General features: G+C 49.1%; 9 protein-coding genes across 9 annotated transcripts; 6 read left to right on the forward strand and 3 right to left on the reverse strand.

Annotated features, from left to right (window-relative positions):
* The first annotated feature begins 674 nt into the window (after positions 1 to 674).
* On the forward strand, positions 675 to 2,705 carry VE01_08595 (uncharacterized protein). Its single transcript, XM_018278016.2, has 4 exons — positions 675 to 993; positions 1,048 to 1,976; positions 2,036 to 2,247; positions 2,343 to 2,705. Exons 1-4 carry the CDS (start codon positions 790 to 792, stop codon positions 2,609 to 2,611), a joined length of 1,614 nt encoding a protein of 537 aa, XP_018126760.1. The 5' UTR covers positions 675 to 789; the 3' UTR covers positions 2,612 to 2,705.
* Positions 2,706 to 2,910: 205 nt separating this feature from the next.
* On the reverse strand, positions 2,911 to 5,554 carry VE01_08596 (uncharacterized protein). Its single transcript, XM_059463979.1, has 5 exons — positions 4,790 to 5,554; positions 4,612 to 4,731; positions 3,973 to 4,564; positions 3,763 to 3,923; positions 2,911 to 3,702 (listed from the first exon to the last, which is right to left on the reverse strand). The coding sequence occupies exons 1-5, from the start codon at positions 5,028 to 5,030 to the stop codon at positions 2,939 to 2,941; spliced, it is 1,878 nt and encodes a 625-aa protein (XP_059319371.1). The 5' UTR covers positions 5,031 to 5,554; the 3' UTR covers positions 2,911 to 2,938.
* Positions 5,555 to 6,033: 479 nt separating this feature from the next.
* On the reverse strand, positions 6,034 to 7,187 carry VE01_08597 (uncharacterized protein; the record flags this gene model as incomplete). Its single annotated transcript, XM_018278018.1, has 3 exons — positions 6,034 to 6,193; positions 6,247 to 6,894; positions 6,943 to 7,187. The coding sequence occupies 3 exons, from the start codon at positions 7,185 to 7,187 to the stop codon at positions 6,034 to 6,036; spliced, it is 1,053 nt and encodes a 350-aa protein (XP_018126758.1).
* A 630-nt stretch (positions 7,188 to 7,817) lies between these two features.
* On the reverse strand, positions 7,818 to 8,567 carry VE01_08598 (uncharacterized protein). Its single transcript, XM_018278019.2, has 2 exons — positions 8,521 to 8,567; positions 7,818 to 8,463 (listed from the first exon to the last, which is right to left on the reverse strand). The coding sequence occupies exon 2, from the start codon at positions 8,420 to 8,422 to the stop codon at positions 8,066 to 8,068; it is 357 nt and encodes a 118-aa protein (XP_018126757.1). The 5' UTR covers positions 8,423 to 8,463; positions 8,521 to 8,567; the 3' UTR covers positions 7,818 to 8,065.
* A 1,438-nt stretch (positions 8,568 to 10,005) lies between these two features.
* Positions 10,006 to 11,297, forward strand: VE01_08599 (uncharacterized protein; the record flags this gene model as incomplete). The annotated part of the gene is made up of 1 exon (XM_018278020.2): positions 10,006 to 11,297. One exon carries the CDS (start codon positions 10,006 to 10,008, stop codon positions 11,215 to 11,217), a length of 1,212 nt encoding a protein of 403 aa, XP_018126756.1. The 3' UTR covers positions 11,218 to 11,297.
* A 1,158-nt stretch (positions 11,298 to 12,455) lies between these two features.
* VE01_08600 (uncharacterized protein) lies at positions 12,456 to 14,374 on the forward strand. The gene is made up of 7 exons (XM_018278021.2): positions 12,456 to 12,542; positions 12,596 to 12,653; positions 12,708 to 13,298; positions 13,351 to 13,692; positions 13,747 to 13,866; positions 13,919 to 13,955; positions 14,004 to 14,374. Exons 1-7 carry the CDS (start codon positions 12,462 to 12,464, stop codon positions 14,293 to 14,295), a joined length of 1,521 nt encoding a protein of 506 aa, XP_018126699.2. The 5' UTR covers positions 12,456 to 12,461; the 3' UTR covers positions 14,296 to 14,374.
* A 190-nt stretch (positions 14,375 to 14,564) lies between these two features.
* On the forward strand, positions 14,565 to 15,857 carry VE01_08601 (uncharacterized protein). The gene is made up of 4 exons (XM_018278022.2): positions 14,565 to 14,761; positions 14,809 to 14,893; positions 14,943 to 15,358; positions 15,449 to 15,857. The coding sequence occupies exons 1-4, from the start codon at positions 14,692 to 14,694 to the stop codon at positions 15,598 to 15,600; spliced, it is 723 nt and encodes a 240-aa protein (XP_018126698.1). The 5' UTR covers positions 14,565 to 14,691; the 3' UTR covers positions 15,601 to 15,857.
* A 564-nt stretch (positions 15,858 to 16,421) lies between these two features.
* Positions 16,422 to 19,166, forward strand: VE01_08602 (uncharacterized protein; the record flags this gene model as incomplete). The annotated part of the gene is made up of 10 exons (XM_018278023.1): positions 16,422 to 16,480; positions 16,535 to 16,823; positions 16,883 to 16,969; positions 17,019 to 17,193; positions 17,255 to 17,460; positions 17,514 to 17,680; positions 17,734 to 17,927; positions 17,977 to 18,306; positions 18,355 to 18,501; positions 18,559 to 19,166. 10 exons carry the CDS (start codon positions 16,422 to 16,424, stop codon positions 19,164 to 19,166), a joined length of 2,262 nt encoding a protein of 753 aa, XP_018126697.1.
* A 498-nt stretch (positions 19,167 to 19,664) lies between these two features.
* VE01_08603 (uncharacterized protein) lies at positions 19,665 to 21,262 on the forward strand (the record flags this gene model as incomplete). Its single annotated transcript, XM_018278024.1, has 7 exons — positions 19,665 to 19,880; positions 19,995 to 20,155; positions 20,209 to 20,270; positions 20,328 to 20,470; positions 20,522 to 20,593; positions 20,643 to 20,898; positions 20,958 to 21,262. The coding sequence occupies 7 exons, from the start codon at positions 19,665 to 19,667 to the stop codon at positions 21,260 to 21,262; spliced, it is 1,215 nt and encodes a 404-aa protein (XP_018126696.1).
* Positions 21,263 to 21,793: the final 531 nt, after the last annotated feature.

Raw genomic sequence — 21,793 nt, forward strand, 5'->3', positions numbered from 1 at the left:
CGATAATGTCCGACATCTATACCTGTATGCTACCTCTATCATACATACAGAATATGTGCGCTAGTATCTCTAGCTCTGAAATTTCGACAGTCTCCTTCTTCCTCGGAAAAGCACGACTGTGTATCTCCGCTCTTATCACTTAAGCGTATTAGTGTGCCGTGTTATTCTACCAAAGCTTATGCTTGTATACGAGTTAAGCACAGACAATACAGACAATGCGCACCTGCTATATGCGGTCTCGGAACGGAACGGCGGGGGTTACTAGCAATAATACGCGGCACGGGCTGTGATTGGATTATGATTGGACTTTATTTGCACGTTGGAAGCATATCCATGTGCGCCATGTACGCCATGTACGCCATGTACGCCATACACGCCAGGAACTCGGTTGCATATTCTCGGTTGCTTATACTCCCACATACTCCCTGTACAAAATAAGATTACTCTCTGTCGTTCCTGACATTTCTCTCAACCCGCAGGTTTTCTACCATGTGCTTCCCACGAATACTAACCTGACCCGGTATCGTGGCTTCATATAAAACGCTTAGATGGATGTACATGTGGTTGATGTATCGCTCATCTCCACCCCCCCTCCCCCAGCCGACGATCTAGTGGGTTATCCTGGTGCTAGGAGACGCTCTCGTTCCCTCCCAGCCCTTTCCTTTTTCTAAGCCATCCTTCTGTCCTTCCCGTCTTCTCTGGTTTCTCTATAGTTGTTATAGACACCTCTCTTCCCCCCTGTCCATTAATCAAGGGATCTCCAAGGACATCAACTTTCCATTCGTCGTAATGGTTGGCGTTTCCACCTTTGTGCTCCTCGGCCTAGGCCTCTTGCGCCTCCGCGTCGTTGCCCAAGACATCCCAGAGATTCCAACTCTCGACGACGTAGATGCCCAGCTATCTGCCTACCTCGAATTGGTCGGGAATGGTACTGTGGCTGCAGAAGGGCCCCAGGCGCGCTCACTCACGCTGCCCTCTGGCTGTGACCTCGCCGTAAGAAAGTCGCATCATTACCTCGGGGATATCAATTGCTGACACCAAGAATAGTGTGGCTTCCTCGGCTTCTCGCTGAAGGGGCAGATATCGTACCCGGGAAGCCTGGAGTATCAATTCGGCGAGTCCCAGTACTGGTCCGTCCAGCAGGCTTCCAACGAGCCAACCTGCCGTTTTACCCCTAGGAGCGCGATTGAGGTGTCCCTGGGCGTTTTGGCCTTGCGACTTGCGAACTGCAAGTTTGCCGTCAAGAGCGGTGGCCATGCTGCTTTTGCAGGGTCCTCCAACATTGACAATGGAATTGCCATCGACCTGGCGAAACTCAACCAGGTAACCGTCTCTGCCGACAAGACGCAGACTTCCGTCGGGGCAGGAAATGTTTGGTACGATGTCTACAAGAAGCTTGAGCCAATGGGCCTCTCGGTCATCGGCGGGAGAGTGTCGGCCATCGGTGTCGGCGGGTTGACTCTCGGCGGCGGCGTATCATTCTTTTCCAACCGTTATGGATGGGCATGTGACAATGTCAACACGTACCAAATTGTACTTGCGGATGGATCCATCCGCGAGGTCACGCCGTCTTCGCTCCCCGACTTGTACTTTGCGCTCCGCGGCGGCGGCAACAACTTCGGAATTGTGACTCGCTTCGACCTCAACACATTCCCGCAAGGTAAGATGTGGGGCGGTGCGCAAGTCTTCCTCTACAGCCCTGAAACCGCGGCTGGTCTAAACGAGGCCTTCAACGGGCTCGCTATCAATGGCCATGAGGATCCCTATGCACAGGTCATCCTTGCCTACGCCTACGTCCAGTATGCCGACATGTATGTCATCTCATCGGATCTTCAGTATGGCAAACCCGTCGTGAACCCGCCAATGCTTCAGAACTTCACTGCTGTGCAAGGCACCGTTGTCTCCGACTCACTGAGTATTGCTAGCCAGTCAGAGCTTACTGTCGAGTTGAACAACTCTAACCCCGGTGGATTCCGGTAAGTCTGGGCCTGGCACCTCCTTAACCCGTCACGCGCCAACTCTGACGATGTTATAGACAATCGTACTGGACCTTCACGACCGGCAATAGCCCCACCCTAATGGCAGATATCATTGCCATCTACCAGGAGGAAACCAACACCATCAAAGACGCCGAGGGCCTCGTATCCTCCTGCATCTTCCAGCCCATAGGCACCAACATGGCACCGCTCTTTGCACGCAACGGCGGAAATGCCCTCGGGATCGACCTTACTAAGGGTCCCCTGATGCGTACGTATTCAACATCTCGTCTTCTTCTCCTCTCCTGGCTCTGCCTCGTTTGTCTTGTATCATAAGTGCTTTTTAACTAACGTGCGTCTATCTAGTGCTCAACATTGCCATATCATGGTCCAACGAAGTCGATGAGACGCGCATCCTCGCTGCTGCACGGAACATGGTGAACCGCTCCGATGCTGCCGCACAGGCCGCAGGGCTTGGAAATGCGTACCTCTACCAGAATTACGCGTCTGCCGAGCAGGATGTTTTCGGAAGCTATGGCGCGACAAATTTGGCAAAGTTAAAGGCTATCAGTAAGAAGTACGACCCGAGCGGTGTGTGGCAGAAGTTACAACCCGGATACTTCAAGATTCAATAGAGTGTATACAAAAGGGGAGGCGGTTTGCTGCATGGTCAAACTTATATGTATATATATCACTTAGCTCGTCAAGCCTAATACACGACTGCAAGACGCCAATTGCATATACTTACTTGTGTTGGTGCCTTGAGGGTAGTTTTTTACCCCACTCGCTCTTCCCGCACTCGCAAATGTTTCGGGTAAAAGGAGGATAGGGGGTACATATTAGTGTCTACTGTGATGGGTATTTCCCATAATTTGGCCCTTTGAGTTCACAAGTAAAATAGCAACACTTCGAACTATATTTTTATTGAAATATACCCAAATTCGTTAACAATTGCCACCTAATCACAGTGTAGTCTTCTCCACACCCTTTGCATCAACCCACTTCTCCTCGCCCTTCTCATCCACCCTATCAACCGCGTTAATAACAACATTCTCCTCGTCGCGATCCCCCCTACCCTCAAACGAACTTTGCTTCAAGTTATTCAGCATATCTTCATCCTTATCTGCGTTGCGGAACGTCATCCAGAATCCGATTCCGCCCAGAGCTGCAATAACAGCAACACTGCCATAATTCCAGACCAAGAGCGGATCCTCACTCAAAGCTGTAAGAGCCTGGCCCAGGGCACTGGAGACGGCGTTCGTGAAAAGAGCGAACGCTTGGATGGAAGAACGCATGTTCTTGGGGGCTTTGGTGTATGCGTACTCGAGCTTGGTAATGGAGGCCATGACCTCAGATAGACCGATCAGGCCGTATGGGAAGACTTGGATCCAGACAGTGAAGGGGGCGTTGCAATCTTTGCGTCCGGCCTTAGACAGGGCGTTGATTTGGTTTCCGCAGGGTGACATTTTGTAGATGTAGTATTGTGTCACGCAGGCGGATACCATAGCCAGGGAGGCGAGCATGAAACCAGCTGTGATCTTCTTAATGGGCGTGAAGTTGATGCCCATCTTTCGGAGTCCAGGGTAAACAATGAAATCCATGAGGGGAATAACAATAATAATGAAAATAGGATTCAGTTTCGAGACGATATCGTTGGGGACCTTGCCGAGGTTCATGGTGTTTGCCTGGGACACTAAGTTGCCAGTCATCTGATTGTATGCAAGCCCTGTGGAGACATTAGTACCAGCCCGTACCATAATTATAAGAAGACGAGGTGGTTGCTTACAGTAGAGAGGATACCACAAGAACACCTTGCACGCCAACAATCCACGGCGAACTTCATCCACCCATTCGTCATCGAAGGTCATCCAAGCTGGCCGGGTAGCAAGAGGGATGTTGCTTGGCTTTACCTTATTCCAAAACTCGGGGTCACTGAAATTCTTTTTTCTGTGATGCTTAGCGATATCCATAGTGCTGGAGGGAAACGGCAACTTACGTTGTGCTGGGGTTCCAGGACCATTTGCCTTTGCATGCAAGTCTAATAAGCTTGTATGCTTTGGCCATAACAGATCCAGTCGGGGGAGATAGGTTGTAATCTGCCTTGAAGTAGAACAGAATGGCTGGGCAAAGACAGAAGACAATAGTCGGTAGAAGGTATGACAACCAGAATCCGACAAAATGCTCCGAGTAAACCATGGCGAGCGAACCAGAAAGAGATCCGATGTTGATCAAGAGGTAAAAGTAGAGATAGATACGAGCAGTCGTCGTCGCCGGGTCCACAATCTCTTTTTCGCCCTTCTTATTAATCCTCACGTAGGCTTTCTCATCCTTATATTGCTCAGCAATCAAAGGCGAAATGTTAGACTTGAATCCACCGGTTCCAAGTCCCATAATAACAAGCCCGACTGAGAAGAGAGCGATGGCTGCGTTTGGGTGGACAATGACTGGTGGAATTGCGGACATGATCAAAATGACGTGCCCAACAAGTGCAAAACAGATGGCATATTGAATGGTGAGATAGCGTCCAAAGTACTGATCAGCAACGTAGGCACCAAACAATGGCGTAACATAAGACCAGAAATTGTTGACTGGTCAATATTAGTTTTGTTTTGAGAGCATCTTCATTTGAGCTTACAGGTAGTCAATCCAGTGGAAGCACGCTGTCCCATTCCCAAGGCACCAGACCCTGGCTTAATGAGGAATCCAGCACCCGTTGTTGATCCCGGTGGGAGGTCCTTCTGAATGAAGTTGACGACTAGATAATGTTAGTGTCTTTGGTGTTCTTGTGGGGATGATTGCTGTATCAAACTCACAAACAGCAGTAGTGCCATAATAAGAGAATCTCTCAGCAAATTCGACGGCTGCTACAGTCCAGGCGGTCCAAGGAATCCGCCCAGGAACTCTAGGAAGGGTAGCGAACTCTTCTTCGGTGGGAAAAGGCTTGTCAGCATAGAATGATGCGTCGGAGGCCTTGTCGGTATCAGAGATGACCTCAGCAGCCTTCTCAGTCCCATGCGTGACCTCGAGACTATTTTTGGTTTCCATGGCTGCCATAATACCCGAAATGTCCACGGTGATGGCAAGTAATATGACACAAGTGCTACTAGAACGTAGAGGTCCTCTCAATTCAACACAGTGGGAGGCACCAGGTCTTATAACCCAGTCCGGTGGGCTCTGGAATCACGACTTACCCCTCGACATACGGAATACACTTACATGCTGCCGTGCTCACGGCGATAAAGACGGCTTACGACCAACGGCAACTGCTTCATTTCATCCTCATCGCCATAAGAGGCAGTTACCAAGAATGAAGCCAAGGCCGACGCTTCGCTGGTATCACTTCTGGGCATTGTGGCATTGCGACGCAAGCCGCAAATCAGACGTGTGCGACGGCGTCCTACCAACGAACTGCGGAGTAGATTGTCGTTAAGAGTACCATTACCATATGGTCTTGGACACTTTCGGGGCTGATAAGAGGAGAATTAACCAAACGAAAACGTGCTCTGGTCTTGTCACCTTCTGCAACCAGCCAGACCAAGGGCTTGGTGTTGCTTGGCTGGAATCGGATAAGTCTAGCGGCTAACGCACGTGCTACTTTTTTGAATACGATCTTCTTTAACTTTTGTTTGGGACGGAATTACTTATTTTGAGCCAATCACAACATATTCATGTACCCCGGAATTTCCCCGGCTCCCCCCCGTTGGCCGCTAACTACCAACACTCGGGCAAGGAGCTTCCCATTCCATGCTATGCTAAAAAGCCACGGTAAAGAGGAGGACGGGCTAAGTCATTATATTGAGTCCAGCTATGGTGGTGGTATGTAACGGCTATTGCATGTTAGGCCTTGTGCATGAAGGAGCTGGTAATTGGTATGCTGCGCCGTTTGACAGGAAGGATTAATGGTGCACGTGCCAACTGTCAGTCCAGGCAGTCACAATCGAGTATCACAGGCCCGCCCAGACCATTGCTGGATGTTACATTTGATATTTACATACCCCACCTGCTATTTTGCCTCTAAAATGGGTCCTCTTCTTTCTCCCCTCAAAGTCATATCCTATCACGACGGAGTTCCGAACTTAATATTCTCATTCCCCACAACCGTCGTCAAGACATTCCCAATCCCTGACACCTGCCCTGACCCGCCGGCCAACATGACATCCGCAAAACTGTCAGCCATTAACTGGATTCCAGACACGAAACCTTGCCCATCGAATTCACTAATTTCATGTTAGCCTTATCTCTCACTGGGTCCGCGCCAAGTGCAACTTACCAGTGACCCCCCGCAGGACTCGCATCCACAGTCTGGAGAGCTCCAACCTGAGCAGCACTCAGTCCCGCATTCGCCGCCAAGGTCTCATATGCGGCCACCGCCTGCGGGATAGCAGGCTGCAACGACGCCAACTCGTTCTGCGTGCTCTGGAAATGGATCCGCGTTGAGGCCGCCAGGGTGGCCGCATCCACGACTGCAACCTGGGGCGCCAAGGCCCCGCAATTCAGCATCACACCCGTCTTATATGCGGCTCCAAAGGCAGGCATGAAGAATCCAGAGAGCATTAATGAGCCGCCAGAGACACCGGTGAAGAATACATTCGCTGGGTCGAACGCGACGTCTTGTGGGAGTTGCTGTTGGATCAGCGTATTCACTGCTGCTGAGTGTGCAACGCCGTCGGTGCGATCGAGTCCGCTGCCGCCACCCCAGAAGCGGTTTCGGTTTGGTGCGAGAACGACGACTCCCATGAGCCCGCCTTGAACGGCTTGGTTGGGGAAGTCGACAAAGGATTGTCCGCCGTCGCCGTGGAGGAGTACATTGAGTCCGTTTTGGCCAGCTGTGGCGGCGGTAGCGGCGCCACCAGGGACGCCCGAGGCTGCGGTGAAGAGGGAGGCCGGGGCACTAATCTTGTATCGGATTGCAAGGCCGCTGTGAGTTGTTAGGGGCTGCAATGGAGAGGGAAGCTGGGAGCGTTACTTGATGTTTACGGTCTTGTCAAGGATTGTCGAGCCATCAGTGGCCTGGGAAATGGTACCACCGCCTGTTGCAGCAAGTCCTGCGGTAGCTCCTGCAGTGGCTACTGTGGCAGCTCCTATGGCGGCTCCTGTGTTGTTGTTTGGCCGTTTTCTTCCTCGGCGAGGTAGGGCGTCGGATTGAAGTATGAGGGAGAGAAAGAAGAAGAAAGTCAGGGCTCGGAACCCAGAGAAGTGTAGGAAAACCATGACAACGAGATGCCACCTGGGCTGCAAAAATATATGGCAATTAAATGGATACAGAAGAATTGAATAACTAGACCAGCCAGCTTTGAGGTAAGAAAACGAGGTAAGAAAGAGATGGGATGAAGACAAAAGTATGCTCTATCGAGGGATGTCCCATTACTTCTATAGAGCGGTATATCAAACAAAGGGGGTATATTGGTGGATACCCTATTCACGAAACGGCGGCAATGTTGAAATTCGCCCGTGATACAGGCAGAGCTTCCCCATCCATGATGGCGGAAACAGTGTGAAACGTGGCCAAAGCCAAAGTAAATATGACGCGTCCGGAAGTCCTGTAATGACACCCCATAGTTCGCCTCTCACCGTTCAAGTTGTTTGCTTCACTTGTACCGTAATTTGTGCGTGCTCTCATTTCTCTGCTGCTAAAGGGCTACTTGAAATTTGCCAAAATCTTTCTGTCGTGATGTTGAGGGCCTCAATCCGTCGACGCCAAGTATTCTTGGCAGGGTAAACAAGATCCCTCTCAAGCACCTCCGTAACGCCGCCAAAACACCCCTGATCTTGGCGATCTTGGCGATCGAATGAAAGCACCTCAATAAATATAGTTGGAAAGCCAGAGATATGTAAGAATATTGGATATAGAGCGTACAGCACTATCCATTTGAAGAGTGTATTTTGGTTCAACTCTATTTTGCAAGTTTGGAAACATAAATATTGAAACAGATCTTGGAGCATGGTTTAACAATTGGCCATTTATTACAAGACAAGCCTTTGCATTGAACCCCATTCAATAAACGGATGTCTAATAGTTCTAGATATAGTCGAAGGTAGAAAATATACCACGAAATGACTATCCGCGTCCGGCTCCTTGCTACACCCACTTAACAGCCAAATACATTGGCGTTGCAACGGATAGCGTCGCTGTCATAATCGCAGTTCGCAGCAAAGGTGAAGCAGTTGCTAGGGTTGCAATAAGCTATCTCAGCTCCCTTTTTTCTGATAGTCGCACTGTAACCACTGATACAGCTGGCAGGCCAATACGCATTCTCGTCTGCAGTGCCTCCTGAGAACCCGGGAATTGTGTTGATGGTGCAAGTGTGGGCACCGTTGTCCGTTATGCCGCCGTCCATCTGGCCATTGCTGTAGGAGGTGACGGCCCCGAAATTAACGCAGGCTTGGGCAGTGCTGGCCATGAGCAGAATTGCGACCGGAGCGATGGAGGTGAGAGTGATATGCATCTTGAAGGGTGATAATAGTATGTCGATTGAGTTTATGGAGGCTGCAGGAGGAGTGTTAGACGTCGGCAAGAGAGTTATGGATTGGGTAGATTGCTCACTAAGTTTCCTGTGTATGAGACTTGTGGTAGAATAAAACTGATTGAGTTGCTCACTATCTATTGGAATACACAGCGGGTTATATAGAAGAACGGATGATTTAGGCCCCCAATTCTAGATAGTCTGATAGGATTCACGGGATTTTACTCAGTCTCCATTGAAGCCTCAACTACAGCCTATCCTCCGACATCATGCCCCGCATCAGGCACTCTCTTCATCTACCTCCCAATTATTTCCATGTGCGAAGAAGATCTTTTCCGCTTGAATGGGCAATTATATGATAAAGCCATGGCGGGAAGGGCTGAGCTAAAGTGCTAAGCTTTATTTAGCTGCTAGAGTGGGACAGACGCAGTAAGCTGAGAAGTGCTTTTGGCTGAATACTTGAAATATCGATTTCTTTTACGTCAGCCTTGATTCTCGGCCAGTTCAGTGGATCATTTACGACGCGTCATGTGAGACATAAACGTAGGAAGTGCTGTTGAAGTCAGCTTGGGTGCACATCTTATCTATTTGGAGAAAGTGGGTAGTAATCCTAACAATAAGCCACTACACTAGCTCACGGAGGATCCTGTGGCAGGAAGCTGCTTGTCTGATCGATCTATCTGGCTGGTCTATTTATAACAGACCCGCCAGGAATATGTACATAACATAGGTGCTTAGCTGTTGTAGTGTGTCTGTCATTCTAAATAGTGTCTCTATAGCATCAGGAAATGGTATTTACGTCACCATGAGCGATATCCGCATCGCATTCACACGAACGCGTCATTCTTGTTCCTGGCAGCTAAGTCCAGCGCTTCTCACTCATCGAGAACCAATTTCATTAATAGTAGTGTTTTAATACCCTTTCTGTCAAAAAATGTTAGGTTTTGGAGAACTGTGCAGCAGGCGGCTGTTAGGTGTACTGGGTCGGTGAACCCCGACCAACAGGACCCCTCAACAATTTTGCCGAGAAACACCATGGGGAACCACATGTCAATTCTAAAGAGAAGGCCCTCTTTTTGTATGCCGGACCGGCATATACTCCGTGGATGTTTATATATTTCAATATAATGTGCACCCCTACCCCGCGCATCCCCGCACATATCGGCGTCGTGGAGTTGTGGGGTTGTCGGGGTTGTCGGAACGGTGGCTTCTAGAGCCGTACTTTACTTGGCACAACCAGTTTATTTTCCTTGGCTATTTAAATTGATTAACTTATTGTATGTCGATGGAATTTTCCTTCCAGTGACTGCGCTCATCAATGTAGAGGTAAGGTCCGACATTTACTACCGTTTCCGGAGCGGACACGCTATGGTGTTAGACGTATTTAAATAATACAAGTCATCGCCAGCCCTTGTTTCTTTTGGAGTCCTTGAAGTTGGCATCTGTAGTGTGACTTCTCATACAGTGTACGAGAACCTCACTTCGACCGTGTCGTTAGACGCTCTGCCTCAATTATTCGCGCTATTTTAGTCTTTATTATCATTATCCTTTATTAACTTTTCATCATGAAGTCTTCATTTCCTGTTCTTGCTCTCGCAGGAGTTGCAGCCGCTCAAGTACCAATCTGGGGTCAATGTGGGGGTATAGGTTTCAGCGGCTCCACCGTTTGTGTTTCTGGGAACACCTGCGTGTTTGTAAATGACTGGTACTCCCAATGTCAAGTTGGCGGTGGTAGTGTCGCGGTGCCAACGACAACAGCAACGGCCCCGGGAACAACCCCTACGGGTGGCTCAACAGGAGCCTTTCGATTCCTCGGACGTGTGAATCCAGCAACCAAGGAGTTGACATGGCCAGGCACCGGTATATCGTTCACCTTTACAGGATCGTCGGCCTCAATTCAACTCACGTCCGTGACTGGCACGAACAGCGTGGACTTGATCATCGATGGCGGAAAGCCAACAGTCATCTCAAACGTTGCAGGTACTTCGATCTCCACACCAGCTGGATTGTCAAATGGCAAACATGTTGTCGTCTTGCGAAAACGCTCCGAATCCCTCTACGGCACCATCGTTATTGGAGGTGTCACCACTGACGGCACTATCGGCGCGGATGTGGCTCCAACTCGACGGATTGAGATCATTGGCGACTCAATCTCAGTTGGCTACGGCCTCGACGGCACAAACCCTTGTACTAATACTGCAGCTGTTGAAAACAACCCAAAGACTTACGGCGCTCTTGCCGCCGAGCAACTCGGAGCAGATTATAGCGTCGTTGCCTGGAGCGGCAAGGGCCTGACGCGCAATATCGGCAATGATGATGCCATCATAATGCCAATACTATACACCCGCTACGGTGCCAACGATGCCGATAATAGCTATACATTCCCTGCCGCTTCTGCCCCAGACGCCATTGTTATCAACCTCGGCACCAACGACTTTAACTATCTGGGCAGTCGGGATCCCATCAACGCCGCTACATTCACAGCCGGCATGGTCGGGTTTGTTAAGAACATTCGGACGCACTATCCGAATGCCAACTATTTCCTGATGACCTCCCCGATGCTCAGCGACGGCTATCCCACGGCGGCTGATGCGCAGCATACCACCCTGTCCAACGCTGTCAAGGCTGCCATCACTCAGCTCGGAGGGAAGGTTCAGCTAGTTGACTGGCCCACGCAGGGATCAGATGTTGGGTGCGACTATCATCCTAACGCCGCTACGAACGCAGCCGAAGCCCCCGTCCTAGCTGCGGCTATTAAGGCGGCGCTGAAGTGGTAAGGCAGTAATGTACGAAGGAGGTATGCGAGGAACTGTATATAAAGTACATAGTAGGTGATGAAAGTATATATCAAGGCGAGAGGGCACGATGTAGTAAAATAACATCAGCGTGGTATTGTATTATATTCCTGAGGATGCAACACATGTGAGAGTGCGGCTTGAAAGGTGAGCTCAGAAGCCGACTAGGCCCCACACAAACCTCGTGAATGACAGTCAATCGAGTGGCTTGTGCGGTGGTGCACCTGCTAGTTTGATGCAATATCTGCTTCCCCTGCCCCCGCCTTACCCTAATTATGCCTGGTTGGCCCTGCGATCGATCACACTTCGGGAGGCAAGGGCACCCGCATCGTACACTAAGCCTATTGTCACGATTTGGGTTACTAGTCTAACAATAGAGTCTGTGTATTTCGTATCGCGGAGCGGACAGAATCCCAAGTTTATTGAGTTTTATGATATGGTCAGTCGTGTGCGGAAGTGATCCCGTTGTCTTGCTAACTATGCTACATGGACCAAACCGACGAATGGAGGGAAAATGGGAGAGAGGAAATTTCAAACGTGGACATTCGATGATTCCTAAGTGGCCATGAATGACCCAGCTGTGAACGAAAGGACGTGTCGTCTTTACGATGCTTCGTAATCAAGCAAATAAACATCAACAAATTCTGGTGGATCCATAAAGCTGTTTCCATCAATGAGACTGCTGAAGACTGTTGGGCGCTCCAGTTTTATGTGTGGCCAACATTGGCGATGTCTTGTCGCGCTTGGCGGCTGCTTACCAACGACCAAAAGGTGTGCGAAGTTAGCCCCTTTCACGCCCACCCCCAACTTTGACCCCAACTCCATCTCCACTCTTCTCCACTCTCGCCGCTGCCAACCTCAAAAAATGTGTCAAGTTTGTAAGCAACCATCGAATAACCACAGACATCTTGGGTTTTCCGGTCTTAATTGTTCCGTCGTCTTGATCTTGCTATACAATATAATGACCATGGACGACGAGATGCGACGCGTTAAAAAAGTAAACTCGACTCGCGGGTTCCTACCTGCATCTTTGCAAGAATCGTTATTCCAGCCTTGAAAGCCTCAATTGATCGCGTTGATATCCCTTTTGCTTGTAATTGCCTGGCTTGGCGTGCCTGTCCGCGGAGACCACCAACGGCGAGCGATAAATTCTCGAAACCATAATCATGGCCGTTTCTAAGCAGACGGTGTACCTATGGTATACCTCAATGGTAGCAGCATCATGTATGAATCTTTATGGATACGATGCCGCTGCCTTCAATGCCCTGCAGGGCTCAGCAAACTGGAGAGAGCACTTTCATCACCCAGTATGACCAAAGATCCGGCCCAAGAGCCCAATTGCCATTTCTAACATCTGCAGGATCCAAATGTTATCGGTTCCGTGAATACAGCGTATACCATTGGCTGTGTCATCTCAGGTACCTCCCACTGGGCAAAGGGTTTAAAAAGCAGGCACTAATACATACTTCTAGGATTCTTTGTCTCTGCTCCGATCTCCAACTACCTTGGCCGTAGATGGGCCATGATGATCGGCTGCATGTTCGTTATCGTCGCATCCTTCCTCGCCGCATTCGCGCCCCGAAACATTGGCGCTTTCATTGGCGCTAAAGCTCTTGTCGGTATTGGGCAGGGTATCACGCTCCCCGCGGGCCCAGTGTACATCAGCGAGATAACACCGGCGAAGACTCGAGGTGCCGTTATGAGTTTCTGGCAGCTGTTCTTCAGCGTGGGAAATTCCATGGGATTCATAGTTGCCTTTGCCTGCTCGAAGAAAGCCGAGCAGCTGGGTAACTGGGATTGGAAGATTGTTATGCTTTGCCAAATGATTGCGCCCGCTTTTATTGTCTCGTCACTTTGGGCTTGCCCAGAAAGTCCGCGATGGTACATCCAGAAAAATCGGACCGAGGAGGCAGTGGCAGCGCTCACGAGAATCCGAAATACTAGGGAGGAAGTCGACGCCGAGATCGAACAGATACAGCTGGCAGTTGCTTTTGAGCAAAAGAATAATATATCGGGCAGTTATGGACCACTATGGAAAGACCCAAGCGTGCGCGCGAGACTGAGTATGTCTCTATCACTTCTATTGAAATATACCAAGCAGCTAACATTGCCAAGTCCTCGCTATTCTCATGAACGTTGGCCAGCAATGCACAGGGCAAGGGTCGCTAAACAACTACTCCACCATTATCTTCCAGAAGGTGTTCAAGGACAACGATACTATCCAGCTGCTCAACGCTCTCAACGCGATTCTTGGCATATTTTTCACTCTCACTGCGACCTTTACCATCGATAGATTTGGTCGGCGCTTCTTACTACTTACTGGGGCAGTCGGCATGTCTACTTGTATGTTGGTTGTTGCGATACTCGTGACAAATACTCCAGATCTTGGGGAAGGAATGAAGGCTCAGCCGGTGGCTATTGGCACTGTCTTCATAATGTTCCTCTTTGGTTTCTTCTGTAAGTTAAGATATCGCTGTTTATTGATGGAAGGGGTTGCTAATAAACTACCAGTCAAGCCTTCATGGGGGGCAACTGTCTGGGTTTGGACCTCGGAGATCTTCTCGATGAACGTCCGCTCTCAAGCTGTGGCTATGTCAACCCAGGCCCAAAACGTTGCCAACGCAGTTTTACGTGAGTCTCACTCGGCTATGGCATTCTCTCGAGAGACTAACATTCTTTCCAGTGCAACTGTTCCCCCTATTCCTCGCCAACGAAGGCTTGTACGTTTTCTCATCTCCCTAGCAGAGTAATCAACTAACCAAATCTAGCTACGCAATGTACATGTTCTTCGCAATGAACCTCGTCCTTGCCTTCTTCGTCTATTTCTTCATCCCTGAGACGAAAGGCAAGACCCTCGAGTCCATGGACATTCTATTTGGTGGAGCAAACCATGCGGAAGACACTACACCCGATGACCCGCCTATGCTCGGCCCCGAGCCTACTGTGTCGGAAACCGTTGGAGAGAAGAAGACGACAGTGGCAGTGGTGACGGATGATAAGACAGAAGTCAAAGTTGATGATACCCCGTTAGAGGACAAGACAAATGTCATTAAAGGTTAATGATAGCTCGGCGTAAGCTACAGGTTAATGGAGAATGGAGAATGGAGTCATATAATAGAGGATATACTTAGAATCGGAATAGACCTAAAGACTTAGAGTCGCCATGTAATAGAATATAGACATTCTACAGAAATTGACGATGTTAATACTCTTCCGCGATCGGCAAGCTGTGCATTTGTCGATCAACAACTCTGCCAAGCCGAGCGAGGCAGGGGTCTGTCCACCTCACCAAGGCAACAACCTCAGTAAGCTGACAAATAAATCCCCCAAGAGAAGCTCCAAAGCGGGGTAAATAAACAGACGGTTGCTCCCCTTGACATACATTCAATCGAGCTCAGATATAATTATTAACTTCACTTATCTGGGTAGTAGGTTGAAAATCAATTAACCTTCGCAATGTCTGATATTACACTCTACGACCTCCCCAGCAAACAAGGCACCTGCTGGTCTTTCAATCCCTGGAAGAGTAGCTACCTCTTCCCTCATTGTCATACTACCCCGCTAACCTCCTAGCCCGTCTGGCACTCAACTTCAAGGGCCTCGATTACAAAACCGTCTGGGTCGAGTACCCAGACATCAAACCAACATTCAGTCCCGAGTGCGACTTCTCTTTCTGTTACCCTTCTCCTCAAACTGATACCCTCTAGAATCCCTCCTAATGCACCGCCGGATACGCCCTACACCATCCCCGCCATACGCCTTGGTACAACTCTCATCATGCACAGCCGCACCATCGCTGCCCGCCTTGAGGAGCTCCACCCCGAGCCGTCCCTGCACCTCGATTCCCCCATCCTCGCAAAGCTATATAAAATCCAGGCTAAACACCTCGCGCCTCTGTACGGGTTTTGGATGCCCCTTGTGAGCGCTAATGTTCTTGGTCCACGCTCGAAGGAATATTTTGACCGCACGCGTGAGGAAGATGAGGGGATGCCGCTCCCTGAGATGCTAACGAAGGCGGAAAGCCGTGAAGAGGAGGCCTGGGAGAATGCGAGGGGGGGATTGAGAGAGTTGGGAGCTTTGTTGGAGGAGAATCCGGAGGGGCCGTTTTTTATGGGTCCTGTTGGTATGTTCTGTTTTCTTTCTCGTTGGCGTACGGGAGGGTGGTAGGAAAGTTGGCAAAGACGGTCAGGGATAAGTCATTAACTTGTGATAGTGAGTTATGCGGACCTAGTGGTCTTGGCATGGTTGCAGTTTTATTGGGTTGTTGACAAGGAGCGCCTCTTTGATAGGGCGGTGAAGACAGAGCCGGTGCTTGATAGGCTTTATGAGGCTGGGAAACAGTGGTTGGAGAGGAATGATCATTGATATTAGGTGGTGGGTTGGTGCCGCCAAAGCTATTAGATGAAATTTAGATGCTGATTATTTGACGTTATACAAGATGAAGTGGTATTGTCGACTATCACCAAGTCATAGACGTTGGGTCAAAAAAACCGAACATTCATTGTATCAAAACTAGCCAATGATCTCGGCTCAGTATTTTCTCATGTAAAGAACCAATAAGCAAACCAACAGTTACTATAGTATTTTAGACATTGAAGTATAGCTATCCATAATATATGCACGAAAATAGAAATATATTAATAAAACACTTTCCCAATGTATTTTAGCCCCAAAATAAAATAAATATGAGACTCGACAGAAGGTCGGTCAAGGGAACAGTATTGTGGAGTGGTAATAGTATTATCGAACATCTGTGATGGTACAAAATACTGATGAGGACCAAATTTAGCATAATTATTATGACCCTGCATATGTGGATATGTGGCCTTTGTCGCGCTTACTAGAAACAGCCTTACATAGCCCCGTAGACGACCCTTCCCAAACTGTCGCTATCATCAACTAAGGCAGATCTCTCATTCTCCACGCGTACACACTCAAGTACATTGGTAATTTATTCCGATAGAGGCTTTTCGACCCATTTTTGTGTTGCTACAACTGTTACTCATTGTGTTTCGAAAAGGCTTTGCGGTGCCAAGTGACGCGTCTCACGTGGTCTGCGCGTCGTCATTCGGTCAGCTCGCCGAACCAATGTTACCTTGCACGCTTTCTTGAAAAAGTCGAATTCCCTCATGGACTAAGGACCAATTTGTGCATGAAAAAGTCAGCTGCAGGTCGGTTGTTAAAGCATGTCTTCGTCACACGCCCAAGAGGAGGAAGGCATTACGAATGAGAAGGCTACGAACGAGTACGTTGAAATAATGCCTCCCAAGCTCATTCTGCCGAGGTACTGATGAAAAAGGCCTCTGCTCTCGTATGATGAAAGATACTCAAGATCCTCACTTGACTCGGAGGAGGATGCCATTGACGATGAGGCGCTGCTTAGTAGCGACTTGCCAGAAGTACGAGACGGTGCCGAGGCTGAAGCCGCCGACCCGTTCCTTGCATTTGATGATTTGCCAGACGAAGATAGAAATATTTTAACGTTTAGAGCTGTTCTTGTTGGCTTACTTTGCGGTGGGCTTGTAAATGCTTCTAATATATACCTCGGTTTGAAATCAGGGTGGACATCCGGAGCGAATATTTTCGGGGTACGGTTACCTTTCAGCGCCTCCAAAAAGGACATGAATACTGACCCAGTGAATAACAGTCCATTGTAGGGTTTGCTGTATTAAGATCATTTTCTAAATACTGTAGTGCAATCCCCCTCCTCGGTGGAGAATTTGGGCCACGAGAGGTATGCATTTCAGTTGTCTCTCATCTGGCATTATACTGACGGCTGGTAGAACAACATTGTTCAAACTGTTGCGACCGCTGCAGGAGGACTGAGCAATGTTTTTGTTTCCGCTATTCCTGCCATGTATCAGCTGGATCTGCTACAAACGCCACTGCAGGACTTTTGGCGGATAACGATACTCACCGCTATCGGAGCTTATTTCGGTCTCTTTTTTGCAACACCCTGTATGTGAAAGTCACGTTGGGCTGCGTCAGGGGAATAGCACGATTGCTGATATATAGACAGTGAGGAGCTTCTTTGTCATTCACGCCGCACGAGAGTTGCAACTCATTTTCCCGTCATCGTATGCCACGGCTACTACTATTCGAAGCATTCATTTGGCAGTAGACGGAGCAGATATGGCAAAGCAGAAAATGAGGGCACTATCGTATGGTTTCGGGTATGCGATGATTTGCCGAGTTCTATCTCAATTTGCAGTTGGCATTCTATGGGTGAGCCCGGCCGCTGACAGATATGTTGATAACATATAACTTATGCTCAACAGGATTGGCACCCATTTACTTGGCTCTACCTGATTAGTGGCTCCAAGGCTTCATTGGCATTCGAAAGCTGGGGCTGGTTTATTGAGTGGACTCCTGCCTTCATTGGATCTGGCATGCTTGTTGGGCTGAACGTCTCCTTGTCCTTTGTTGGCGGCAGTGTCCTAGCTTGGTAAGCCCATTCCTGATAAATCATCTATTATGCATGCATACTGATGAATCTAGGGGTATCATTGGCCCGATATTGGTTAATAGTGGGATTGCATTTGGGCACCCGGCGGTGTCTAATAACCAAGCATGGGATGGATTAATGTCATACTCTAGTCTCTCGGATGAGTTTGCGTCTGCGAATCATCCAAGCCCGAGGTATTGGCTATTATGGCCAGGTATTACGTGTATGATAGCTGTATCGTTCACTGGTAAGGTACGACACATTCCCATATGAACAGTGCACTAATTTGATATCAGAACTTGCCTGCCAATGGAGAATCTTTATTCTATCAGGAAAAGTTCTATACAGAGGTACATTAAAAGTCTGGGCACGAGTGACAAATCGAAAGGGGCGCGAGGCTTTTACAGAAAAGTATGACGACGAAGACAATAACAAAACTATCGACCCCGCTTCACCAGATGAGCAGGTAGCAACATGGATGTGGTTGCCTGGATTAATTTTTGTGCTGGTTATGGCATGCGTCGTCATGAAAAGCCAATTTGGCATGCCAGTAGGCGAAATCTTGTTGGCACTGTTTCTGGCGTTTTTCTTCTCCTTCCTTGCTATACAGTCCACGGGTGCTACAGGTGAGGATACCCCCCGTCCACCGAATCAACTTTTCTAATTAGAGGCAGATATTACACCTTTGACCGCTGCATCGAAAGCTTCTCAGATCATACTTGGGGCAACAACGAGTGGTCAAGGCTGGACTTTACAACAAGCGCAGAAATTAAACCTCATCGGAGGCGCGCTCGCAAGCATTGGAGCAAACCAAGCAGCAGGTGAGAAAATATATGCAATGTATAATATAAGATAATGGGCTAACACCTAGACAACAGACCTTACTGGAGATTTCCGGGTCGGCTTTCTCCTCCGAACCTCTCCAAAACTTCAATGGTTTGCCCAGAGCATAGGAACATTCGTTGCCGTCTTTCTGGCGCCATCAATTTTCGTCTTGTTCGCCACGGCCTATCCCTGCATCTTAGATGCATCGCCAGATACCTGTCCTTTTGCAGCTCCTTCGGTATCCGCGTGGAGAGCCGTGGCCATTGCAGTAACAAGCTCTGACTTTGTTATCCCTTCTTCATCGAAGTGGTTCAGCATATTATTCGCGGTCTTTGGGGTGTTCATGGTGTTATTGCGGCATTGCGTTTGGACTGGGCGTTGGGAGTGGGTGAGAGCATATCATCCAAACATGATGATTATCAGTCTAGCCTTCCTGTTGCCAAGTACCGTCTATGGGACAGCGATGTTCATCGGAGCTGGTTTGGCATGGGCCTGGAACAAGAGAAGTCCACAGTCATATGCCATATTTGGGAGTGCCGTTGCAGCTGGATTCATGGCTGGCGAGGGGATAGGCGGAGTTATCAATGCAGCGCTGACTGTGATGGGTGTGGACTTTGACAAGATTGGGACGAGCTTTTTATGTCCCGGGGACAAGTGCTGAGCGGTTCTTCACAGAGACATAGATTATTATCAACGTCAACACCTTATTATGACTATGAATTGATCCTACAATATACATATGCGTATGTTAATTCTATCGTCCAACACTGATCTCGAATCGAAATCCGAAGAGGGGGAGGAGGTAAAGATCGAAGATGTCCGGCGCATTATAGATGATGAATTCTGGGGCCTGTTATGAATGAAAACTCAAAGGTATTAGTTACGATCGTTCGACCGTACATGGAATCAACCACTGAGAATAAATCCATAACCCAAGCAGACCTGAGAAGTCTTGCTGATCTTTCTTCATCGATGGGCGGGCGAGTCAGCCGTCCCGCAAAACTCTATTTGAACCTCGCGAAAATAAACAAAAATGCTTGGCACCAGACCCTGGCAGGGTCAAAAAACAACCCCTCTATCCCACAACCCCTCTATCGCACAACTTCCCCTCTATTCCATCCACCCTACCCTCAAAATTCGGCCATAACTCTACTCCATTATGCCACCAAAGAAAGCAACAGAGGCGACGACGAACAATGTCGTCGCCTTCGGTCGCGTCAAGTCCAACCTCAAGATGGGATGTGTGGGCCTGCCGAACGTCGGCAAGAGTTCGCTGTTTAACCTCATGACCGAGCAGAGCGCCTCGGCGGAAAACTACCCATTCTGTACCATTGAGCCTAATGAGGCGCGTTGCATTGTCCCTGACCCAAGATATGTATGTTGTTCTCGCCCCTTTTCTCGTTTTCGGCATATTCACGTGATGAAGCTCTCTTTTCACCCTTTTTGGTCATGTGACCTGAATATGAAGCCCCTGGCTAATGTGAGATAGGACTTCTTGTGCAAGGTCTGGAAGCCCCCGAGCATGTACCCGGCATACCTGCAGGTGACCGATATTGCTGGGTTGATTAAGGGAGCTAGTGAGGGAGCTGGACTTGGAAATGCCTTCCTGAGTCACATCCAGGCTGTGGATGGGATGTACCACGTTGTCCGGTGAGTTTGCTGGGGAATATTGAGTGACAGAGCGGCCACTGACTATTGAATAGCGCGTTTGATAACGATGAGGTTCTGCACGTGGATGACTCCGTCGATCCTGTCCGTGATTTGGGTAAGCATTTGCCCCTTTGGTGCGTGAGGACCAGAAGCTTACGATGATTCTGTGCAGATACCATTCAGAGCGAGCTGTGTAAGAAGGATTTGGATATTCTTGTCAAGGCCAAGGTTGCCGAGGAGGCCATCGTCCGTAAGGCCGGAGGAAAATTCAAGATGTTGCCTCTGTTCGACGAGACGACTGCTAAAATCAAGGCGGTATGTCCAATGTCTCTCCCCAGATATGTCTAGTTTACTGACCCCTTATAGCTCTTGGAGCAGGATAAGCCCGTCAGGGATGGAGAGTGGACGACTCCAGAAATCGAGTTGATCAACGACAAGGTACGCCCTACACTCTACAATCCCCAGGAATAATACTAACAAAACCAAGCTCCGCCTCATCACCACCAAGCCAGTCATCTACCTCATCAACCTCACCATGAAAGACTACCTCCGCCAAAAATGCAAATACCTCCCCAAGATCGCAGAATGGGTCAAGGCCCACGGCGGCGCAGGCACAGACATCATCCCCTTCTCCGTCGAGTTCGAGGAGAAGCTGTGGAACCTCCGCGACGACAAGCCAGCGCTCGAGGCCTTCATGGCTGAGATCAAGGTCCAGAGTCGCCTGGGAAAGATCACCAACGAAGGTATGTCTCCCCACCATCACCCCTCCCATATATCACACACTAACATCCCCGCCCGACAGGTTTCAACAAGCTCGGCCTGCAGTATTACTTCACCGCCGGCGAGAAGGAGATCCGCTGCTGGCCGATCAAGCAGGGAACACTCGCACCGCAGGCTGCTGGTGTTATCCACGGCGACTTTGAGCGTGGGTTCATCAAGGCTGAGGTCGTTGCTTACCAGGACTTCCATGACCTGTGCAATGGGGAGAAGTCGATGGCTCCGATTAAGGCAGCGGGGAAGTATAGGCAGGAGGGGAAGACTTATGTTGTCCAGGATGGTGATATTATTCACTTCCAGTTCAATGTTGCGCCGCCGAAGAAGAAGTAGAGTAGAAGTAGAAGCTGTGTGGAAAAGTTTTGTCTGCTTGTTGGTGATTTGAAAATCTAGATATCCATTTGTTAGAATAGAGTTATGCTAGAGCAAAAGAAATGTTGTGGCTTTCTGGTGCCAATATGGTGCGTGATCATAAGGGGACTTGCGGGTTCTTAGATGAGGTTAACTAAGCTCACAAACCAATCACAGCGACCACAGTTCAGGGAGGATAAAATAGGCATAAATCCATAAATTCATAACCGCCAACTCATGATCACACAATCTCGAAGTTTACATACAACAACCCATCCCCACGCCCCTTTTCCCCAGGGGCTCCATCCCACATCCCCCAAATTATCTTGGGAAGCCCAGCTCCCCATACCCCCCTCCACAATCCCATTCCGCCACCAAGAGGGGAAAATAGATAGCCTCTCAGCGACGCACAACCCGCAGCAATTTCATGCCCCTGGTATCCGCAACCCCTCAATCAAGAAAAAAGCGTAGACTTTGCATCCACCACTCCCACCATTACCGCGCTCCAGCATC

The sequence above is a fragment of the Pseudogymnoascus verrucosus genome (genome assembly GCF_001662655.1).
Source record: "Pseudogymnoascus verrucosus strain UAMH 10579 unplaced genomic scaffold scaffold_54, whole genome shotgun sequence".
Lineage (NCBI taxonomy): Eukaryota > Fungi > Ascomycota > Leotiomycetes > Thelebolales > Thelebolaceae > Pseudogymnoascus > Pseudogymnoascus verrucosus.

Coding starts and splice junctions, on each gene's coding strand:
- VE01_08595 (XM_018278016.2), top strand. CDS start 790: ATGGTTGGCGTTTCCACCTTTGTGCTCCTCGGCCTAGGCCTCTTGCGC. Junction 994..1,047: donor CCTCTGGCTGTGACCTCGCC/GTAAGAAAGTCG, acceptor CACCAAGAATAG/TGTGGCTTCCTCGGCTTCTC. Junction 1,977..2,035: donor TCTAACCCCGGTGGATTCCG/GTAAGTCTGGGC, acceptor ACGATGTTATAG/ACAATCGTACTGGACCTTCA.
- VE01_08596 (XM_059463979.1), bottom strand. CDS start 5,030: ATGGCAGCCATGGAAACCAAAAATAGTCTCGAGGTCACGCATGGGACT. Junction 4,732..4,789: donor TTATGGCACTACTGCTGTTT/GTGAGTTTGATA, acceptor AACATTATCTAG/TCGTCAACTTCATTCAGAAG. Junction 3,924..3,972: donor TCCTGGAACCCCAGCACAAC/GTAAGTTGCCGT, acceptor TAAGCATCACAG/AAAAAAGAATTTCAGTGACC.
- VE01_08598 (XM_018278019.2), bottom strand. CDS start 8,422: ATGCATATCACTCTCACCTCCATCGCTCCGGTCGCAATTCTGCTCATG.
- VE01_08600 (XM_018278021.2), top strand. CDS start 12,462: ATGAATCTTTATGGATACGATGCCGCTGCCTTCAATGCCCTGCAGGGC. Junction 12,543..12,595: donor GAGAGCACTTTCATCACCCA/GTATGACCAAAG, acceptor TAACATCTGCAG/GATCCAAATGTTATCGGTTC. Junction 13,867..13,918: donor CGTTGCCAACGCAGTTTTAC/GTGAGTCTCACT, acceptor CATTCTTTCCAG/TGCAACTGTTCCCCCTATTC.
- VE01_08601 (XM_018278022.2), top strand. CDS start 14,692: ATGTCTGATATTACACTCTACGACCTCCCCAGCAAACAAGGCACCTGC. Junction 14,762..14,808: donor GTCTTTCAATCCCTGGAAGA/GTAGCTACCTCT, acceptor CTAACCTCCTAG/CCCGTCTGGCACTCAACTTC. Junction 14,894..14,942: donor AAACCAACATTCAGTCCCGA/GTGCGACTTCTC, acceptor GATACCCTCTAG/AATCCCTCCTAATGCACCGC.